General features: G+C 44.2%; 2 protein-coding genes across 2 annotated transcripts; both read left to right on the top strand.

Moving 5' to 3' along the window:
* The first annotated feature begins 1109 nt into the window (after window positions 1-1109).
* Window positions 1110-15852, top strand: LOC115128693 (protein naked cuticle homolog 2-like). The gene is made up of 8 exons (XM_029658780.1): window positions 1110-1347; window positions 1463-1489; window positions 1580-1665; window positions 11161-11221; window positions 13702-13781; window positions 13931-14026; window positions 14342-14618; window positions 14758-15852. The coding sequence occupies exons 1-8, from the start codon at window positions 1323-1325 to the stop codon at window positions 15273-15275; spliced, it is 1170 nt and encodes a 389-aa protein (XP_029514640.1). The 5' UTR covers window positions 1110-1322; the 3' UTR covers window positions 15276-15852.
* Window positions 15853-16607: 755 nt separating this feature from the next.
* Window positions 16608-19963, top strand: LOC115128692 (leucine-rich repeat-containing protein 14B). Its single transcript, XM_029658779.2, has 3 exons — window positions 16608-17076; window positions 17355-17983; window positions 18686-19963. The coding sequence occupies exons 1-3, from the start codon at window positions 16801-16803 to the stop codon at window positions 19359-19361; spliced, it is 1581 nt and encodes a 526-aa protein (XP_029514639.1). The 5' UTR covers window positions 16608-16800; the 3' UTR covers window positions 19362-19963.
* Window positions 19964-19965: the final 2 nt, after the last annotated feature.

Raw genomic sequence — 19965 nt, 5'->3', positions numbered from 1 at the left:
ATTGGTATTCATCTAGCTGAACCGGAGCCCCTGTCTCCTGGACAGATGAAAATAATTGAATAATCTCCCCAGGTACCAGTATCAGTGATGAAGATCTGTCTGAAAATAGTTTGAAAAAACTGAGTAGTGTGATTTCTCTGTATATCTCTCTATGTTAACCCACTCATTATTCACTATATAAGTAATCATACCTGTGAAAGCCCAACAGTATAAATATAGCCTACACCTTTTGCTGGGTGATGTCTCTGATGCTGATCATCTCAGGCTCCTCATCTCGCTCTAGCATGGACCACCTCCTCCCGGTGCTCTCCGACGCCCGCTGCAGTATAACAAATTGTTAATTGGATGCCCCAAAAACATGTTAATCTTTTGTAAAAGTTGTTCAAATATATGGAAAAGTTCAAAACAGATAATACACTTGAATAAGTGTACAAAGAGAGCATATAGATGACATGGTGGTAGAGCGAAAACAGCCAATAGGCCTACCCTGGCGTTTGGAGTTCGTATAGGCCTACCTGGAGGATCATCAAGCGTTTCCTGTAATCCATTTTTTCGCGCCTTCTCCCTTCAACCCATTTTTCAGGTAAATGCCATGGAAGCTATACCCCGTTACCGCTTTTGTCTCACCAGCTCAGTTGAAAATATTATGAAGAATGTTGAGGAATCTTTGACCAAAAAGGTCTCGCTCCAGAAGATAGATGTCATAATCGTGCAACAGGTGATTGGAACTGAAGTATCGTTCTCGTCATTCAGTCCTCCGTCCATTCTATATTCTAATTACGCAGACACGTGTCACAATGTGTTTCAACCACTGGGTGGCAATATTTATCACAGGGAGTTTCCAGTAGCCTATTTAGGGAAACAGCGATCGAGCTATTAAACAAATAAAACGTTTGTATAATGAAGGGTTCTTATTTTATGTTCACATGCATAGGCACATCATGCATGCGTTACATTATGACACTGTAATTTGTTATATGCATACACAATACAAATCCACAGTTAGTTTGGGGAAAATACTTTATCCTAATGTACAGCAGGAGGCGCTGTACCCTATATAGATTATTCGTTTCTTTTTCATATTAAATTCCGTAAATTCCATCTGTCCATATTGCGAGCACTTTCCCAAAGCTTCGGTCCTCTTGTTTACCTCAACCAACTTTAGCCTATCTCAACTCTCGAAGAACTTGATAGGAAAATGGATATATCGGTGCATACAGGATATAACTGTCTTTGTTGTTATCAATGGGAGATGATGAAGATGTCTTGGTCAATTCGCAAATAGATGAAGGTTCAAGGCACAAGAGGAAATACCACAAAATATGGGCAAACTCCAATCAAAACATGGTAAAACTTGGTATTTAGATTATTTTCAGAGGCTACTGTAAATCTCTTCATAACCAAAATATAACTGTATTTTCTTTCTATATTTTATGTTTCCATTCATGCATAATTTGGATAGCCTGTAAACGCAGAGAAAATCCTGAAGGTAAGAATCACCTATTCAGAAGTATGTCTCTCAAATATAAAATGTCATGCAGGGTATAGACTATTTCTTATTTCTTATTTTGTTTTGTAGGTGGTAGTTTTGCTGCCAATGTGCTCACCTGTCAGGGAGAGTGGGAACATACTGGTCTCCACACCCACACAATCAGATTTAAGCAGGTACAGTGCATTATAATACAGTTGATATATTTTACACCTGAGTTGAGATATGATTAATATTTTGTCACTTTTGCAGATTTCAGAGAGAAGGAGAGAGGGGGAGATACACAGAGAGAGAGAGAGAGAGAGAGGGGGGTATACACAGAGAGAGAGAGAGAGAGGGGGGGGGGGGGAGATACACACAGAGAGAGAGAGAGGGGGGGGGAGATACAGAGAGAGAGAGAGAGAGAGGGGGAGATACACAGAGAGAGAGAGAGAGAGAGAGAGTGTGAGAGAGAGTAACATGCCTTTACCTCAGAAAGTCAGTTACCTCATCACAAATATCAATATCAACATCAATATCAAGTTGTCCTCTGTAGCTCCGTTGTGTAGCATCATGATAGTGGGAAAAAATGTATGCACGCATGACTGTAAGTCGCTTTGGATAAAAGTGTGGCTTTTTTTTGGCATAGAAAAGCCTGTAAATGGATAGCAACACAGACGTGTGTCATTAGAGTGGAGAGGCTTGAACTTAGATAATGATGCTAATGAGAACCAGAATGGTGGAGTTCTGTGACGGGGCAGATGAATGGACCAAGGCCTCCTAGAGTGGAAGGGGTAAGAACCCTAATGGACAGGTAAAGGTGGTTATTTTATAAGACAGAGGGAGGTCAACTGACCATTCTCAATATTGAGGACAGGATGTTGTTGTATTCATCAATCTTTATACCAAAATCACAACCAAAGTATGTACCATCTAGGGTTGGTAAATTGGTAAACAACAAATAACATTGAGAATTACTGTCTTGTCAGTCTTGTGAATATCCATCAATTGAATAGAGGACTGATACTGTCAGTCACCACTTTGGGCTCATATTGTGTCCACACAGGTGTTCACACTGGGGTTCACACTTTGGTTCACACTGGGGTTCAGTCAGTCTCAGCCAGGTCTGCTCCAGCCCAGGATAATAAACTATCCGACACGCTCCCTCCCTCCCAGTCCCAGCAATGGCAAGGCAGCCACAGGATCATGGCTCACAGCCAAGCCAGGGACATGAAAGGTGTTTGGAAAGAGGCTTTTTTTCTCCCTGCTCCTTCCTTTGCTCTCTCTGTGAGAGGAGGCTGTCATGTCGGTGTGAAACGCATATGGCCGCCGTCCAGAACAGCGGGGTCTTTCAGTGCCGCCATACTGAACCTACACATCTGGTCCTGGTTTTCTGACTGCAACAGAGACAAGCTGTACTGACAGTGAAGGGAGCAAGGTATTTTAGGCGTAGTGTCTGCTGGTGGGTGGACGGCCCTCACATCACAGGCGGCTGGTGGCACGTTAACTGGTGAGGACGGGCTCATAATAATGGCTGGAACGGAATGAATGGAATGGTATCAAACAGATGGGTTCCATGTGATTGATACCATTCCATTCACTCCATTACAGCCATTGTTATGAGTCGTCCTCCCCTCAGCAGCCTCCTGTGCCTTAGACGTTGGCCTAATACTGTTAATGAGTTCATCAAGTTTAGAGAGCTGTAGGGGCTTGAGAGTCCTATACAACATCATGTAACATAGTGAGAGTCCTATACAACATCATGTAACATAGTGAGAGTCCTATACAACATCATGTAACATAGTGAGAGTCCTATACAACATCATGTAACATAGTGAGAGTCCTATACAACATCATCATGTAACATAGTGAGAGTCCTATACAACATCATGTAACATAGTGAGAGTCCTATACAACATCATCATATAACATAGTGAGAGTCCTATACAACATCATGTAACATAGTGAGAGTCCTATACAACATCATGTAACATAGTGAGAGTCCTATACAACATCATCATGTAACATAGTGAGAGTCCTATACAACATCATCATGTAACATAGTGAGAGTCCTATACAACATCATCATGTAACATAGTGAGAGTCCTATACAACATCATGTAACATAGTGAGAGTCCTATACAACATCATGTAACATAGTGAGAGTCCTATACAACATCATCATGTAACATAGTGAGAGTCCAATACAACATCATGTAACATAGTGAGAGTCCTATACAACATCATCATGTAACATAGTGAGAGTCCTATACAACATCATGTAACATAGTGAGAGTCCTATACAACATCATGTAACATAGTGAGAGTCCAATACAACATCATGTAACATAGTGAGAGTCCTATACAACATCATGTAACATAGTGAGAGTCCTATACAACATCATGTAACATAGTGAGAGTCCTATACAACATCATGTAACATAGTGAGAGTCCTATACAACATCATGTAACATAGTGAGAGTCCTATACAACATCATGTAACATAGTGAGAGTCCTATACAACATCATGTAACATAGTGAGAGTCCTATACAACATCATGTAACATAGTGAGAGTCCTATACAACATCATGTAACATAGTGAGAGTCCTATACAACATCATGTAACATAGTGAGAGTCCTATACAATCATCATGTAACATAGTGAGAGTCCTATACAACATCATGTAACATAGTGAGAGTCCTATACAACATCATCATGTAACATAGTGAGAGTCCAATACAACATCATGTAACATAGTGAGAGTCCTATACAACATCATCATGTAACATAGTGAGAGTCCAATACAACATCATGTAACATAGTGAGAGTCCTATACAACATCATGTAACATAGTGAGAGTCCTATACAACATCATGTAACATAGTGAGAGTCCTATACAACATCATGTAACATAGTGAGAGTCCTATACAACATCATCATGTAACATAGTGAGAGTCCTATACAACATCATCATGTAACATAGTGAGAGTCCTATACAACATCATCATGTAACATAGTGAGAGTCCTATACAACATCATGTAACATAGTGAGAGTCCTATACAACATCATCATGTAACATAGTGAGAGTCCTATACAACATCATCATGTAACATAGTGAGAGTCCTATACAACATCATCATGTAACATAGTGAGAGTCCTATACAACATCATCATGTAACATAGTGAGAGTCCTATACAACATCATGTAACATAGTGAGAGTCCTATACAACATCATCATGTAACATAGTGAGAGTCCTATACAACATCATGTAACATAGTGAGAGTCCTATACAACATCATGTAACATAGTGAGAGTCCTATACAACATCATGTAACATAGTGAGAGTCCTATACAACATCATGTAACATAGTGAGAGTCCTATACAACATCATGTAACATAGTGAGAGTCCTATACAACATCATGTAACATAGTGAGAGTCCTATACAACATCATCATGTAACATAGTGAGAGTCCTATACAACATCATGTAACATAGTGAGAGTCCTATACAACATCATGTAACATAGTGAGAGTCCTATACAACATCATGTAACATAGTGAGAGTCCTATACAACATCATGTAACATAGTGAGAGTCCTATACAACATCATCATGTAACATAGTGAGAGTCCTATACAACATCATCATGTAACATAGTGAGAGTCCTATACAACATCATCATGTAACATAGTGAGAGTCCTATACAACATCATGTAACATAGTGAGAGTCCTATACAACATCATGTAACATAGTGAGAGTCCTATACAACATCATCATGTAACATAGTGAGAGTCCAATACAACATCATGTAACATAGTGAGAGTCCTATACAACATCATCATGTAACATAGTGAGAGTCCTATACAACATCATGTAACATAGTGAGAGTCCTATACAACATCATCATGTAACATAGTGAGAGTCCAATACAACATCATGTAACATAGTGAGAGTCCTATACAACATCATGTAACATAGTGAGAGTCCTATACAACATCATGTAACATAGTGAGAGTCCTATACAACATCATGTAACATAGTGAGAGTCCTATACAACATCATGTAACATAGTGAGAGTCCTATACAACATCATGTAACATAGTGAGAGTCCTATACAACATCATGTAACATAGTGAGAGTCCTATACAACATCATGTAACATAGTGAGAGTCCTATACAACATCATGTAACATAGTGAGAGTCCTATACAACATCATCATGTAACATAGTGAGAGTCCTATACAACATCATGTAACATAGTGAGAGTCCTATACAACATCATCATGTAACATAGTGAGAGTCCTATACAACATCATGTAACATAGTGAGAGTCCTATACAACATCATCATGTAACATAGTGAGAGTCCAATACAACATCATGTAACATAGTGAGAGTCCTATACAACATCATCATGTAACATAGTGAGAGTCCAATACAACATCATGTAACATAGTGAGAGTCCTATACAACATCATGTAACATAGTGAGAGTCCTATACAACATCATCATGTAACATAGTGAGAGTCCTATACAACATCATGTAACATAGTGAGAGTCCTATACAACATCATCATATAACATAGTGAGAGTCCTATACAACATCATGTAACATAGTGAGAGTCCTATACAACATCATGTAACATAGTGAGAGTCCTATACAACATCATCATGTAACATAGTGAGAGTCCTATACAACATCATCATGTAACATAGTGAGAGTCCTATACAACATCATCATGTAACATAGTGAGAGTCCTATACAACATCATGTAACATAGTGAGAGTCCTATACAACATCATGTAACATAGTGAGAGTCCTATACAACATCATCATGTAACATAGTGAGAGTCCTATACAACATCATGTAACATAGTGAGAGTCCTATACAACATCATGTAACATAGTGAGAGTCCTATAAAACATCATGTAACATAGTGAGAGTCCTATACAACATCATGTAACATAGTGAGAGTCCTATACAACATCATGTAACATAGCGAGAGTCCTATACAACATCATGTAACATAGTGAGAGTCCTATACAACATCATCATGTAACATAGTGAGAGTCCTATACAACATCATGTAACATAGTGAGAGTCCTATACAACATCATGTAACATAGTGAGAGTCCTATACAACATCATGTAACATAGTGAGAGTCCTATACAACATCATGTAACATAGTGAGAGTCCTATACAACATCATGTAACATAGTGAGAGTCCTATACAACATCATGTAACACAGTGAGAGTCTCATGCTCATAACTCTTATTTAATTGTGTGACCCCTCACTGTCTCACTCACATATTTTCGATGTATTCTTTTCACTCTCGTAATCATCTCTCAACACTTGGAAAGACCATTGGAGCCATACTGAATGCCAGCTGCAGGGACATTTCTAACTCATTGTGGTAGTGAGGAGATGTTAATGAAGTGTTGGTCTATGTTGCTGCCTGTCTGGAGCCTGTAATTAGGAAAGAGAGGCAGAGTCTGCCAGGTTCCTGTAATGAGACCAACATCCGCCATATCTTTTTAATGGCAAATCAGTTGTTTCTGTGATTCTGTTTTCCAGCCCCACCATTAACTGCTCCATGACACCATTGCTTATGTAACTGTCAGCAGGGGCCTTCAGTTTGTAGTGAATGATCAGTTCTTTTCCTGGGCACTTCATATGTGTGCCTGGCTGTCTGAGCTGATGTTCGTGGTTTGTTCTCTTTTCAGTAAGGAAATTTGATTCTAAAGTCAATTATAAGGTCACATTAACCGCAACGTCCCGGTTGTGTTGCAGCAGAATCTAATAGCGAACTGTCTATCCTTGATTGTAGAGTGAGATATTTCACTATTTCGTTTCACCGTTGTTTTGGCTGTGAGGCCTCCGTCTGTGTGTCCAGGGTCTAGCAGTAACACCTATATTTTGTGTCAACACCCTGCAGCCTCAGCTCATAGACCCAGTGAGACACCAAAGGTCTCCATCACCCACCTCGGTCAGAGATCCCACTGTTAGCCATGGAACAATTACCCTTTTCTTCCTCTCTCTCTCCTCCTCTTCTGGCTTCTCCACTTCAAAAGGAGTGTGTGTGTGTGTGTGTGTGCATGTGTGTTTTGTATAGAGTGTGTGCTGCGGGCACTGTTCCTAGACTTTCCTCTCTTCAGAAAGAGTAACATATTTACCATGCATGAATTGAAAATAAACGGCAGCCATGTTTTGGAGTGAGGCCCTACTGCCTTTACTGTAAGGTGTCTGATCTCAGCAGCTATTGATTGTGATGTGTTCTTCCATTCTGTACTGGTTCTGCTCCGTTTTCAGAAGTCATCTGATACAATGTTTGCAGAAAAACCTATAGGATGTGTCATCCTTATTTCAAACAGGATTTGAAACAATTTCAGACTTGCCTCAATGTTGACATGCTGTATCTGTCCAATTCCAGTAACTCAGGCTGGAGTGCTGAAAACATCACCTGATGGATTAACAAAGGCACATTTGATTATCAAATCTGTTTGTCGAAATCAGGTCTGGATCATGAACAGATATGAGAGCCAGAGATTAGAATGTACAAACACTAACAAAGTTAGAGGAGAAACCAACCACATCGGGTAGCAGTTTACATCACAGTATGTCTAGTGTGTATGGATTTGTAACTGCAGTGTTGAAGAACTGGACCAGTCATTCTGTTGTGTTTGAAGAGGCCCACTGGGCACATACTGATTGAATCAACGTTGTTTCCATGTAATTTCAATGAGATTACGTTGAACCAACATGGAATAGACGTTGAATTTACGTCTGTGCCCAGTGGTGGGAATCTTCCTTCCAACCCTCCTTGTATTGTTTCTGTCCTGTTTGTTGCCCCAGAGGTTTCGATTCATTATTCTATCGGCTGTAGACTGTTCAGACTCTGGACTCTGTGATCATATTTGGGCTGAGATCGCCTCCCAGAATATTCCAGCTCTGAGCCAGGGAAGCTGGTTTTCCCAAACACAGATTGGATCGTTTGGGTGTCTTTCTCCCCCTTTCATGTTTGGTTACTTGGAGAACCTTCAAGTGATTTTGGAAACCACCCTGTTTGCTGGGCTGTTAGCTCAGACAGAAGGCTAGAGAGAGAGGAGAGAGGAGAGAGAGGAGAGGAGAGGAGAGGAGAGGAGAGGAGAGAGAGAGAGAGAGAGAGAGAGAGAGAGAGAGAGGAGAGAGAGAGAGAGGAGAGAGAGGGGAGAGGAGAGGAGAGGAGAGGAGAGAGAGAGAGAGAGATGAGAGGAGAGGAGAGAGAGAGAGAGAGAGTCAGAGAGAGATAATAGAAAAGAAACCATGGTTCATCATGTCATTGAGTGGTGAGAACACTTCGACATCTCTACGCACAATGATCTAAAATTTCCCAATGCTTTGCTCCCTGAAGGCCAGCAGACCAGATTGGCGAGTTGGAGAGAGGCCTGATTCTATAGCTAGCTATCTAAGTTCTGGAGGCTAGAGAGGCATTTTCTTCCTGTGAAATTATCTCTATGTTTCAGCAGCCAAACCACCCATACGGACTCTGACTCCAGAATTTCCTCACCCAACTACAGCTCAACATCCAAATCCCTCCCTCTGTTCCCCTCCTCCAGAAATCTCTCACATCTGGTTTCTGTGAGCAAGGCCAGGCCTCTGAAATTGAGCACTTCTTAATGGTTATTCTGTGCCTGAGTCTGAAATCAACCCTTAACCCCTTTACATGTTTTGCATATCAACTTCTAATACTTGTATATCAACTGTATGCCAACTTTCAGTTATTTATCTTCCTATTTTGTATATTGAAGCCGATTCACATAAACTCCTGCGATGAAGCAACCATCCTTCCCCATGCAGCCCCACCCCCATACGATCAACCACATATCCAGGTATTGGTTAATAGGAAGAGGGATGATCACCCACCTATCCAGGTATTGGTTGACAGGAAGAGAGTTTGTTCAAACAAAGCCCTGCACTGTTCTCTTCCCAGGGCTCTGCGTTTGACTCTGACTAATGGGAGTGGGAGAGAGGGGGGCTACGGGACAGGATGCAAAAATTGGTGACACCCAGTACATCTGGGGTAGGGTTACCCCCCCCCCCCCTTTCGGTCAGTAACCCTACCCCAGATAAAAGGGCCCGTAGCAGGCAGAGCGTGGCGGCCGATGGCAGGAGTTTGGCTGGGATTCTGGGTGAAGCCATCAGCAGTCAGGGTTATCTGTCAGCATTATCCTCTCAGACTCCACAGGCTCTTTGTTACTCTGTTGCTGTGGGCGACTGGGTGCTGTTCGGACTGTCTATGATGGAGAGAGTCAGACGCGTAGATCCAATGTTTTGGTGCTCTCACTGTCATTTTCTGACGGGTTTCTGACTTGTTGCAACAGAGTGTTGGATATCATATGCTCAGATCTTGATAGGTCTTGCTAACACATGCAACATGCTCTGCACCGTTCAAGGGAACACCTTTTTTCAAAGTGTAGGTACTCGCCAAGCAAGAAGTACCCAGTGGAATTCATTGAAGCTAATATCCATCTTGAGCATATTTTTGAGCCCATAGGCATTAGAAATAGGTTGTAGTCTCAGCAGGTTCATGAACATAGTCTGTACATTTACCACGTGTTATTGTTTCCATATGAGACGCTGATTTCTACTCATATATGGGAACTCGGTGGGTGATATTACTTTATTACCAAGAGTGACTTAATGGATCTACTTTTACTGGATAGAGTGATGTCACAGCTGGCATGGCCAGGGCATGACTGCCTGCCTGCTCTTACAGTAAATTCACCCAGATAGGTTCTACCTTTCTCCCGTGCAATATTCCATCTCTGCTTTATACTAGAATAAAATAATATAGAATAAAACACCTAGCATAGAATAGAAAGTTGTCTTCTGCTTTTTCTGTATATTTACATTTGATTCTGAGGTAGATTTGAGCAAATATCAGCCATTTTTGGACTCTGATAGCAGAAGTAGCTCTTCATATGTTAGGAAAATAGACCCTGACAGATTATATCTCTCAGTAAGGCCAGATTAGAAACCAGAGACAAACAGCCCACTGGGCACAGATGTCAATTCAATGTCTATTCCACGTTGGTTCAACGTCATGATTCAACCAGTGTGTGCCAAGTGGGAGAGAAGGTCAGTCATCTGTCTGCGGCTCCTGTGTTCAGGGTGGTGACGTCTTGACCTTCTATTCCCCATTCTGTCCCATGTGACAAGGTTCCGGGGTTCTCCGCTGACCTTCAGTACCTCAGCTGTAGAACACACTGTCTCATTGAGTGGAGGAGATCAGGGGTCAGATTAGAAGCTCAGCTTTCATCCCAAAGGGGAAATGAATCACTACTGGTACTCTACTAGTTACTTGTATATCTAATTTGTGTGTGTGTGTGTGCGTGCGCATGTGTGCATGTGTGTATTTAGAGGCGGATGTGCTGTGTCTGCATTACATCTGATTAGAACACATTATACATTCATATCGCTTTATTACATTTATCAGAAGTTGAGGTGTGATGCTGGTTCTCACAGTATTACTTACCCAGATGATGACAAACAATAGGCCCCCAGACAATCAAAGATTTCCTGCTCTCACATCACTGAGGCACTTATTGCTTTGTTCTCCCTCTCTCTATTCCTACCCCACTTCTGTAATGTTTTCTCTCCTAATTCTCTCTTGGTCCATCCCTCCTCTCCCTCTTTTTCCAGGAGTTGTGCAGAAGGGAAGTGAAGGAAGAGCAGGTCCTGGACCATAAGTGCCCCCTACAGGGTGAGTAGAGAAAGACGGCTCAGTGGATCAGGCTGATCACATTACTGTTGCACTGATTCAAATCTAGCATGCATTATAAACTTAACATCATACTCAATGATTAATATGTTTGATTCAGTATGATTCATATCTTTACTAAGCATACCCCTTTCTTGTCTGGGAAAAAGGACATTTGTTTTATTTTTGTACGCGAATGCCTTAAACGTGAGATACTATGTGTGTATTATCGTCTGTAAACAGCAAATACCCATTCAATGAGAATGTGATAGGTTGAGTCGACACAAGCTTTCCCAGCCCAAGGCTAATGAGAATGTGATAGGTTGAGTCGACACAAGCTTTCCCAGCCCAAGGCTAATGAGAATGTGATAGGTTGAGTCGACACAAGCTTTCCCAGCCCAAGGCTAATGAGAATGTGATAGGTTGAGTCGACACAAGCTTTCCCAGCCCAAGGCTAATGAGAATGTGATAGGTTGAGTCGACACAAGCTTTCCCAGCCCAAGGCTAATGAGAATGTGATAGGTTGAGTCGACACAAGCTTTCCCAGCCCAAGGCTAATGAGAATGTGATAGGTTGAGTCGACACAAGCTTTCCCAGCCCAAGGCTAATGAGAATGTGATAGGTTGAGTCGACACAAGCTTTCCCAGCCCAAGGCTAATGAGAATGTGATAGGTTGAGTCGACACAAGCTTTCCCAGCCCAAGGCTAATGAGAATGTGATAGGTTGAGTCGACACAAGCTTTCCCAGCCCAAGGCTAATGAGAATGTGATAGGTTGAGTCGACACAAGCTTTCCCAGCCCAAGGCTAATGAGAATGTGATAGATTGAGTCGACACAAGCTTTCCCAGCCCAAGGCTAATGAGAATGTGATAGGTTGAGTCGACACAAGCTTTCCCAGCCCAAGGCTAATGAGAATGTGATAGGTTGAGTCGACACAAGCTTTCCCAGCCCAAGGCTAATGAGAATGTGATAGGTTGAGTCGACACAAGCTTTCCCAGCCCAAGGCTAATGAGAATGTGATAGATTGAGTCGACACAAGCTTTCCCAGCCCAAGGCTAATGAGAATGTGATAGGTTGAGTCGACACAAGCTTTCCCAGCCCAAGGCTAGTGAGAATGTGATAGGTTGAGTCGACACAAGCTTTCCCAGCCCAAGGCTAGTGAGAATGTGATAGGTTGAGTCGACACAAGCTTTCCCAGCCCAAGGCTAATGAGAATGTGATAGGTTGAGTCGACACAAGCTTTCCCAGCCCAAGGCTAATGAGAATGTGATAGGTTGAGTCGACACAAGCTTTCCCAGCCCAAGGCTAATGAGAATGTGATAGGTTGAGTCGACACAAGCTTTCCCAGCCCAAGGCTAATGAGAATGTGATAGATTGAGTCGACACAAGCTTTCCCAGCCCAAGGCTAATGAGAATGTGATAGGTTGAGTCGACACAAGCTTTCCCAGCCCAAGGCTAGTGAGAATGTGATAGGTTGAGTCGACACAAGCTTTCCCAGCCCAAGGCTAGTGAGAATGTGATAGGTTGAGTCGACACAAGCTTTCCCAGCCCAAGGCTAATGAGAATGTGATAGGTTGAGTCGACACAAGCTTTCCCAGCCCAAGGCTAATGAGAATGTGATAGGTTGAGTCGACACAAGCTTTCCCAGCCCAAGGCTAATGAGAATGTGATAGGTTGAGTCGACACAAGCTTTCCCAGCCCAAGGCTAGTGAGAATGTGATAGGTTGAGTCGACACAAGCTTTCCCAGCCCAAGGCTAATGAGAATGTGATAGGTTGAGTCGACACAAGCTTTCCCAGCCCAAGGCTAATGAGAATGTGATAGATTGAGTCGACACAAGCTTTCCCAGCCCAAGGCTAATGAGAATGTGATAGATTGAGTCGACACAAGCTTTCCCAGCCCAAGGCTAATGAGAATGTGATAGATTGAGTCGACACAAGCTTTCCCAGCCCAAGGCTAATGAGAATGTGATAGGTTGAGTCGACACAAGCTTTCCCAGCCCAAGGCTAATGAGAATGTGATAGATTGAGTCGACACAAGCTTTCCCAGCCCAAGGCTAGTGAGAATGTGATAGATTGAGTCGACACAAGCTTTCCCAGCCCAAGGCTAGTGAGAATGTGATAGATTGAGTCGACACAAGCTTTCCCAGCCCAAGGCTAGTGAAAATGTGATAGATTGAGTCGACACAAGCTTTCCCAGCCCAAGGCTAATGAGAATGTGATAGATTGAGTCGACACAAGCTTTCCCAGCCCAAGGCTAGTGAGAATGTGATAGATTGAGTCGACACAAGCTTTCCCAGCCCAAGGCTAGTGAGAATGTGATAGATTGAGTCGACACAAGCTTTCCCAGCCCAAGGCTAATGAGAATGTGATAGATTGAGTCGACACAAACTTTCCCAGCCCAAGGCTAATGAGAATGTGATAGATTGAGTCGACACAAGCTTTCCCAGCCCAAGGCTAATGAGAATGTTGTGTGTTTTTCACAGTGGTACTGCCACCAGAGGAGAAGGAGAGCTCCATCCACGTTCCATTCAGACAGCCCAGGAAGAGAAACAGCCATGTTGACGTGAGCTTCAAAAGGACAATCTATATAGAATCTATGTAGATAACATAGTAGTTTATTACTGCTATGTACAGTAAAGCAGGGGTTTGTTTGATGAGAATAATATGGTACAATTGTGTTTGTTCATCCGTTGTGTTCGTTCATGGTTACAGGACACAGAGTGCACCGTGGTGTTGGAGGATGACACTCGGCAAGAGAGGGTTTTTACACTGTATCACTTTGACAACAGCGGTAAAGTCACCAAGCAGGTACAGCATCTTCACACGCCGACAACAAGCAACTGTTGCACATAATACGCTTTCTCTTTAGATTAAGATAACTATGCTGCCCTGCTAATGGTGTGTGTGTGTGTGTGTGTGCGTGTGTATGCGCGTGCGTGCGTGCATGTGCGTGCGTGTGTGTGATGATGTGCACGTGTGTGCGCGTGTATGTGCCTGGCTGAACAATGATGTGTGCGTGTGTGTGTGTGCGCGCGCGTGCGTGTGCGTGCGTGTGTGTGATGATGTGCACGTGTGTGCGCGTGTATGTGCCTGGCTGAACAATGATGTGTGCGTGTGTTACAGGATATGTGCAGTCTCATGCAGTCCATCTATGAGGTGGTTGAAGCGTCGGCCAAGCAGCCGTCCTGTAGCAGCACAGCCCTGAAGGTCAAACTGGTGGTAGGCCGCTCCAGCAGCTCTGGCCGGGGCTCTAGAACAGGTGACAGAATGGAGGTCCAGCAGGAGGAGGCTGGGAGCCCAGAGAGGATTTTTCACTGTGTGGATGAAAACACAGAACGCAGGAACCACTACTTAGACCTAGCTGGGATAGAGAACTATTCCTCCAAGTTTGACAATGCAGGTAGGTACACAATGACAATTTTCAGCACTTTTGAGGCACTAAAGTCAACATGTTTTTACTGAAAATACACCAAAGATGAATGACAATCAACAAAGAGAAATGGCAACATAACATGATGTTTGTTGTCCATCCTCTGCAGACGCCCCCTCTCGGGAGCCCAGAGTGGACGCACGCTCAGACCAGCAGCACCGCTCAGTGTTGGTAGGGGAGAACTGCGGCGCAACTGAGTCCAGAGGTAGGGGCCTCTCCTTCAACAGGTCTCTCAGGGGCCATGTCAAGGCAGTGGGAAGATACAGAGGAAGTGGAGGAGGAGGAGGAGGGGGAGGAGGACGTGGGGGCAAATCAAGCAAGCTCCATGGCCACCAGCCCTTCATGTGGTGCCACTCCTCCCAGCCACACTTCCAGCCCCAACTCCCCTTACAGCACAGCCACAGTAAGAGGCTTCGCTCCAGGGCTAGAGAAGCTGGGTCCCCCTCCAGAACCCTCCACCACCTACACCAGCCTGCTTCTCAAGCTCAGCCAGGGGGAGAGAGGGAGATGCTGCCCAGCCTGCCTGCCTTGTCTGGGGGCTTGGTCTCCCTGGCTCAGAGGCATGAGCACCACCACGAGCACCATCACCACCACCACCATCACTACCACTACCACCCCCCGACATGACTGCAGTCTGCACTCCACTCAGGGATACAGAGACTGAGAGAAACACCTCCCTGTGGTTTAGCCCATAGCTAGGGCCCTGAGCCATTCCTGGTCAGGTCAGGTGGGCCTTATATATAGTATAGGGCTGTGGGACACCACCACTCTCCATGCTAAGGAGTAATAGCAACTCCGTACAAAAATGAACTGTTATGCCTTGTATTGATAACTGAGTTTCATGTTGAATATGCTACTCACCTTTGGAAGCCCTCTAAACTGATGTTTCTTCTCAGGTTTTTATAGTGGAGGCTGCTGAGGGTAGAACAGCTCATAATAATGGCCGGAATGGAGCAAATGGAACGGAAACCATGTGTTTAATATATTTGATACCATTCCACTGAATCCACTCCAGTTATTACCACAAGTCCGTTCTCCCCAATTAAGGTGCCACCAACCCCCTGTGGTTACAACTTACATTTAATATAATGAATGAATACCTTCATTAAGGCAAAGATTTAATCCGTTACATCCCTGTATTAGAGTTGATGCAGTATGTTTTGTATCGTTTGTATTTTGATGTATTAAAGCATGATCAACTTTGCTTGTGTTCATTGTAGTGTGTCAATTGAAAAATACACACTCTCTAATGAAGGCTGATGCTTTCAAATTTGGCAATATGAAAAATCTAAATAAAATAAACATTTGCAAGAAACAATAAAGCAATGCACACTGTTTACGGCGTGTGGAAGTTGTCAAATGTGTTTCTCTCTCATGGCCAAAGCAAAACATTACATGCTAAGGCTCTAATACTTGTCATCAAAGTATTTGGAACACTGGAGGTTCCAGTGTTAGAACACTCTGGAGGTTCCAGTGTTAGAACACTCTGGAGGTTCCAGTGTTAGAACACTCTGGAGGTTCCAGTGTACTCAAATGAATGTTTTCGTAACCGGTCAAGTTACGCTATGACGTCTGATCCACCGTTGCTTTGGTCTTGATAAACAGTTTAGCCTTCAGTAAATCTATCATTTCATCGTGAGCATGTTGCCAATGTTACCCTGTACGGCAGTAATATACATGTAGCAGTACTGTGTTTTCTATGTTTGTTTACATTGCTTTGCTGTTATTGTCACTGGTGTTTATGTATAGATTGATGGCATAGACAGGTCATTTCAATGTTGGCGGTATGTAAGGATCTTGGGCCTCATGTTGTAAGCAGTAGGCTAGGAAAGGTTGTTGCTGCTCTGCGTTTGGTGTGGATTGTAAATAGATTCCCTGTTCACGAGTTGAAGGGAATGAGACGGCTGTTTCTAAAAATAGTCCTCCCACTCACCTACCACGTGCCCCAAGCCTCTCTTTCACAACATGATACCACAGCAAAACGAGGTCCAGACAGATATACAGTACTGGCAGAGACAAAGAATCAACACACAGAGAGACCCTCGGGGAGAGAGCAGCAACACAAACACATCCAGTTACAGGGGATGATTGGTTGATCCTAACACTTCAAGACCCAGACCTCGAGGACAGGTAGAACATAGAAGAGAGAGCCATGAAAAGTCTCAGGTTCCTCGCTGCTGAGGGGTTCGCCCAGAGTGGCCAGAGAGCCAGGGAGAACCTCAGTTGTGTGTCGTTCAACCTCTACCCGCTCCTCTTCAAGGCCTGCTACATGCACGAGATGGCTCTCCTCCTCCACGACCTCGTCCAAACCTGGCCCCTGCACGAGCTTAACCTGCAAAGGCTCCTGGGAAAGACGGTGGACTGCCAGGAGGATCTGACCTCATGTACCTGCCGGCTGTGCCTGGAATCTCTGCTGACTGGCCTGAAGGTAGGCTTACTATGTGTTCTGGTGTTATTTTCTTTAAACGTGCAATCTATAATTTTCACTGGTCAAAAGTGCTACTTGTGAACTGAGGCACTGGGTCTTGGCCAATGTGACACGTTTTTTGTTTTCCTTCAAGTCTGAATGTGCTTGTAGTTACTTGAATTTCCACTGGGGCAATAAACATTTACAATTTACATCATATAAGGGCCTATGTGTTTGATTTGTAAGAAAAATTCCCATTTTATGGCAATAAACAGCTAGATTCTATGTTCCATCTCCAGTCCTATGTACTGCGGCCCCCAGAGACCTACGCCAAGACCCTCCGTGTGGTAGACCTGACTGGGCTGAAGGACACAGAGCACCATTCCTGTGCCTGTGGATCCACCCTGGGCCGCTGGGCTCGCACCCATCTCCTCACCCGCATGTGCTACGAGGTCATGGTGGCCATCGAGGCAGGTGACGCTGCACCCTCCGCCCTCGAGACTGAGGTGGACGTGCGCCTGAACGGCTTCGTCACTGGGCGGAACTACGAGGTGGTGGCCCAGGCCTTCCTGCTCCTCCGTCACTGCCCCTTGAAGCTGCGCTTCGTTGGGTTCCGAGCCGACTCCCTGGCCCTCAAACAGCTGTTCTACGTGCTGCGTGTGGCCCAACCGGAAGCCATGAGGAGACTCGAGGTGGTCCATAACGTTCACCTGGAGGCCCCGCACCTGGAGTTGCTGTTGTCCCGGATGGAGTTCCCCCAGCTGCAGTCCCTGACGCTGCCTGCAGGGGCGATGGACGTGCGAAGGCTGGGCTCGGATGAGGATGACCTGCTGGCGACCATTGGGGATCTGCTGAGCCGGCTGACTGAACTGACAGAGCTCTACATGGGCTTCTCCACCCTCACCGGACACCTGCGGAGACTGCTAAGGTGCTTGTGTGTGTGTGTGTGTGTGTGTGTGTGTGTGTGTGTGTGTGTGTGTGTGTGTGTGTGTGTGTGTGTGTGTGTGTGTGTGTGTGTGTGTGTGTGTGTGTGTGTGTGTGTGTGTGTGTGTGTGTGTGTGTGTGTGTGTGTGTGTGTGTGTGTGTGTGTGTGTTTTTTTTTGATGTCTACTGTATATATAGCTCTGGGGGTGTCTATTCAAGCTGATGCATTCCCACTGTGTAATGTGAGGGCTGCAGTACTCAGTGGCATTTTGTTTTTGTTGCTTGGCTGTGAGGGACAATGTAGACAGCTGACTGCTGCTAAATCTGCAGGTCGGCCAGAAACCAAGGGACACTCAACGGCTGACATTGTCTTCTTCCCAAACGGCACCCAATTCCCTTTATAGTGCACTACTTTTGACCAGAACCCTATGGGCTCTGGTCCAAAGTAGTGCACTTTGAAGGGAATACGGTGTCAATTACAGTGGACACTGAAATATCACTGAAGCCATGACCCAAAACAACAAGCGGACACCTGCACTTGTCCATTAATTAGGCATGCATCGTAAAGCTTTCATATTGCCTTTGCTTTTTTTGTCAAGCATGCATGAAATGAGGAGCACACACACACACATACAAACAATTGATAACATTGCAAAATAGTGAACATTTACTGTAATACATTTTTGACCCTCGGCCTTGTCCACAGCCCCCTGATCACCCCACTGCAATGCCTGGAGCTGGCCAACTGTCACCTGAACCGAACAGACATGGCCTACCTGGCCAACAGCCTGCACAGCGAGAACCTGGTCAGTCTGGACATTAGTGGTCATGACGTGTGTGGCCTCTTCCCCACCACCTTCATCAAGCTGCTCCAGCGCTGCGCCGCAACTCTCCACAGCCTCACCCTGGAGGACTGTGACCTGGAGGACGAACACATGGACATCCTGACCCAGGCCCTGGCTCCCTGTCTCGGCCTGGAGGAGCTGAAGATACTGGGCAACCCTCTGAGCGCCATGGCCCTGCGCCACCTCTTCTCCACGCTGGCCGCCGGGTTCCCAGCCCTGAGGTACGTGGAGCTGCCAGTTCCCAGGGACTGCTACCCCGAGGACGTTTCCTACCCCATGGACGAGACGGTGCTGCTGCAGTACGACAGGGAGATGTTCCAGGACGTCAGGGATCAACTGATGGGGATCCTTCAGGGGGCGGGGAGGGGGAACGTAGAGGTGGTTACCCCCTTGTTGGGCGCTTATGATGCGGATATCAACGAGACCAGTAACGAGCTGGGGGTGTCCATGGTGAAATCCTTCAATAGCGTCATTGGAAACTTTATTGATACAATTACAGCCCTGGACAACAGGAGATCCAACAAAGAGGTTGATTAAAGCTCAGGTAGAATACCAGAGGGAGGTTAATAGAACAAGGGTTTGTGCAATACAAGTGGCTCATCTCAATTGTCTATAGAGGCTTCCCACTTAATTTCCACTGATCAAAAGAAGTCTAAGAAATCAGTGCAAATAAAGGAAGGAGACAGAGAGACGGCTTTAGACTGTTGGGATGACTGAAGACCTTGAGTAATGTTTTCTATCCATACGTACCAATTCTTCTGTACTTGTAACAGATATTTTGACAAATGTATTGCCCCATTATCAGGGGATTTTTTGACCTGCAACTGGACCTAGATTATAGTATAGATTGAATTGTCCTTTTGGTCTTCCATTCATGAGTGGCAATTATAGTAAAGCATTGAATGCTTGGTTAAGAATAGTACTACTTGTATACTGAACATGTATTTACATGTACTGTATATATTTCAGTTTAGATGTATCTTGTATATTATGACATTTATATGTGACCAGAGTGAAAGTTTGTTTTTACAAAAGTGCTATAAAATGTGGGATTAAACTGACTTTACTGTAAATACAACTTTATTACTGTGGGGATCAAATCCTGGTTTGCTTTCAAAAATAAAAATACTTCTCACTCACA

Source organism: Oncorhynchus nerka, linkage group LG4 (genome assembly GCF_034236695.1).
Source record: "Oncorhynchus nerka isolate Pitt River linkage group LG4, Oner_Uvic_2.0, whole genome shotgun sequence".
NCBI lineage: Eukaryota > Metazoa > Chordata > Actinopteri > Salmoniformes > Salmonidae > Oncorhynchus > Oncorhynchus nerka.
This window is presented reverse-complemented; position numbering and strand designations above follow the sequence as displayed.

Bases quoted from the DNA above. Each gene is read 5' to 3' on its own strand.
- LOC115128693 (XM_029658780.1), top strand. From the start codon at position 1,323: ATGGGCAAACTCCAATCAAAACATG. The intron at 11,222-13,701 runs GTGAGTAGAGAA...TGTTTTTCACAG, and splicing joins CCATAAGTGCCCCCTACAGG to TGGTACTGCCACCAGAGGAG. The intron at 14,619-14,757 runs GTAGGTACACAA...CATCCTCTGCAG, and splicing joins CTCCAAGTTTGACAATGCAG to ACGCCCCCTCTCGGGAGCCC.
- LOC115128692 (XM_029658779.2), top strand. From the start codon at position 16,801: ATGAAAAGTCTCAGGTTCCTCGCTGCTGAGGGGTTCGCCCAGAGTGGC. The intron at 17,077-17,354 runs GTAGGCTTACTA...TTCCATCTCCAG, and splicing joins CTCTGCTGACTGGCCTGAAG to TCCTATGTACTGCGGCCCCC. The intron at 17,984-18,685 runs GTGCTTGTGTGT...CCTTGTCCACAG, and splicing joins CACCTGCGGAGACTGCTAAG to CCCCCTGATCACCCCACTGC.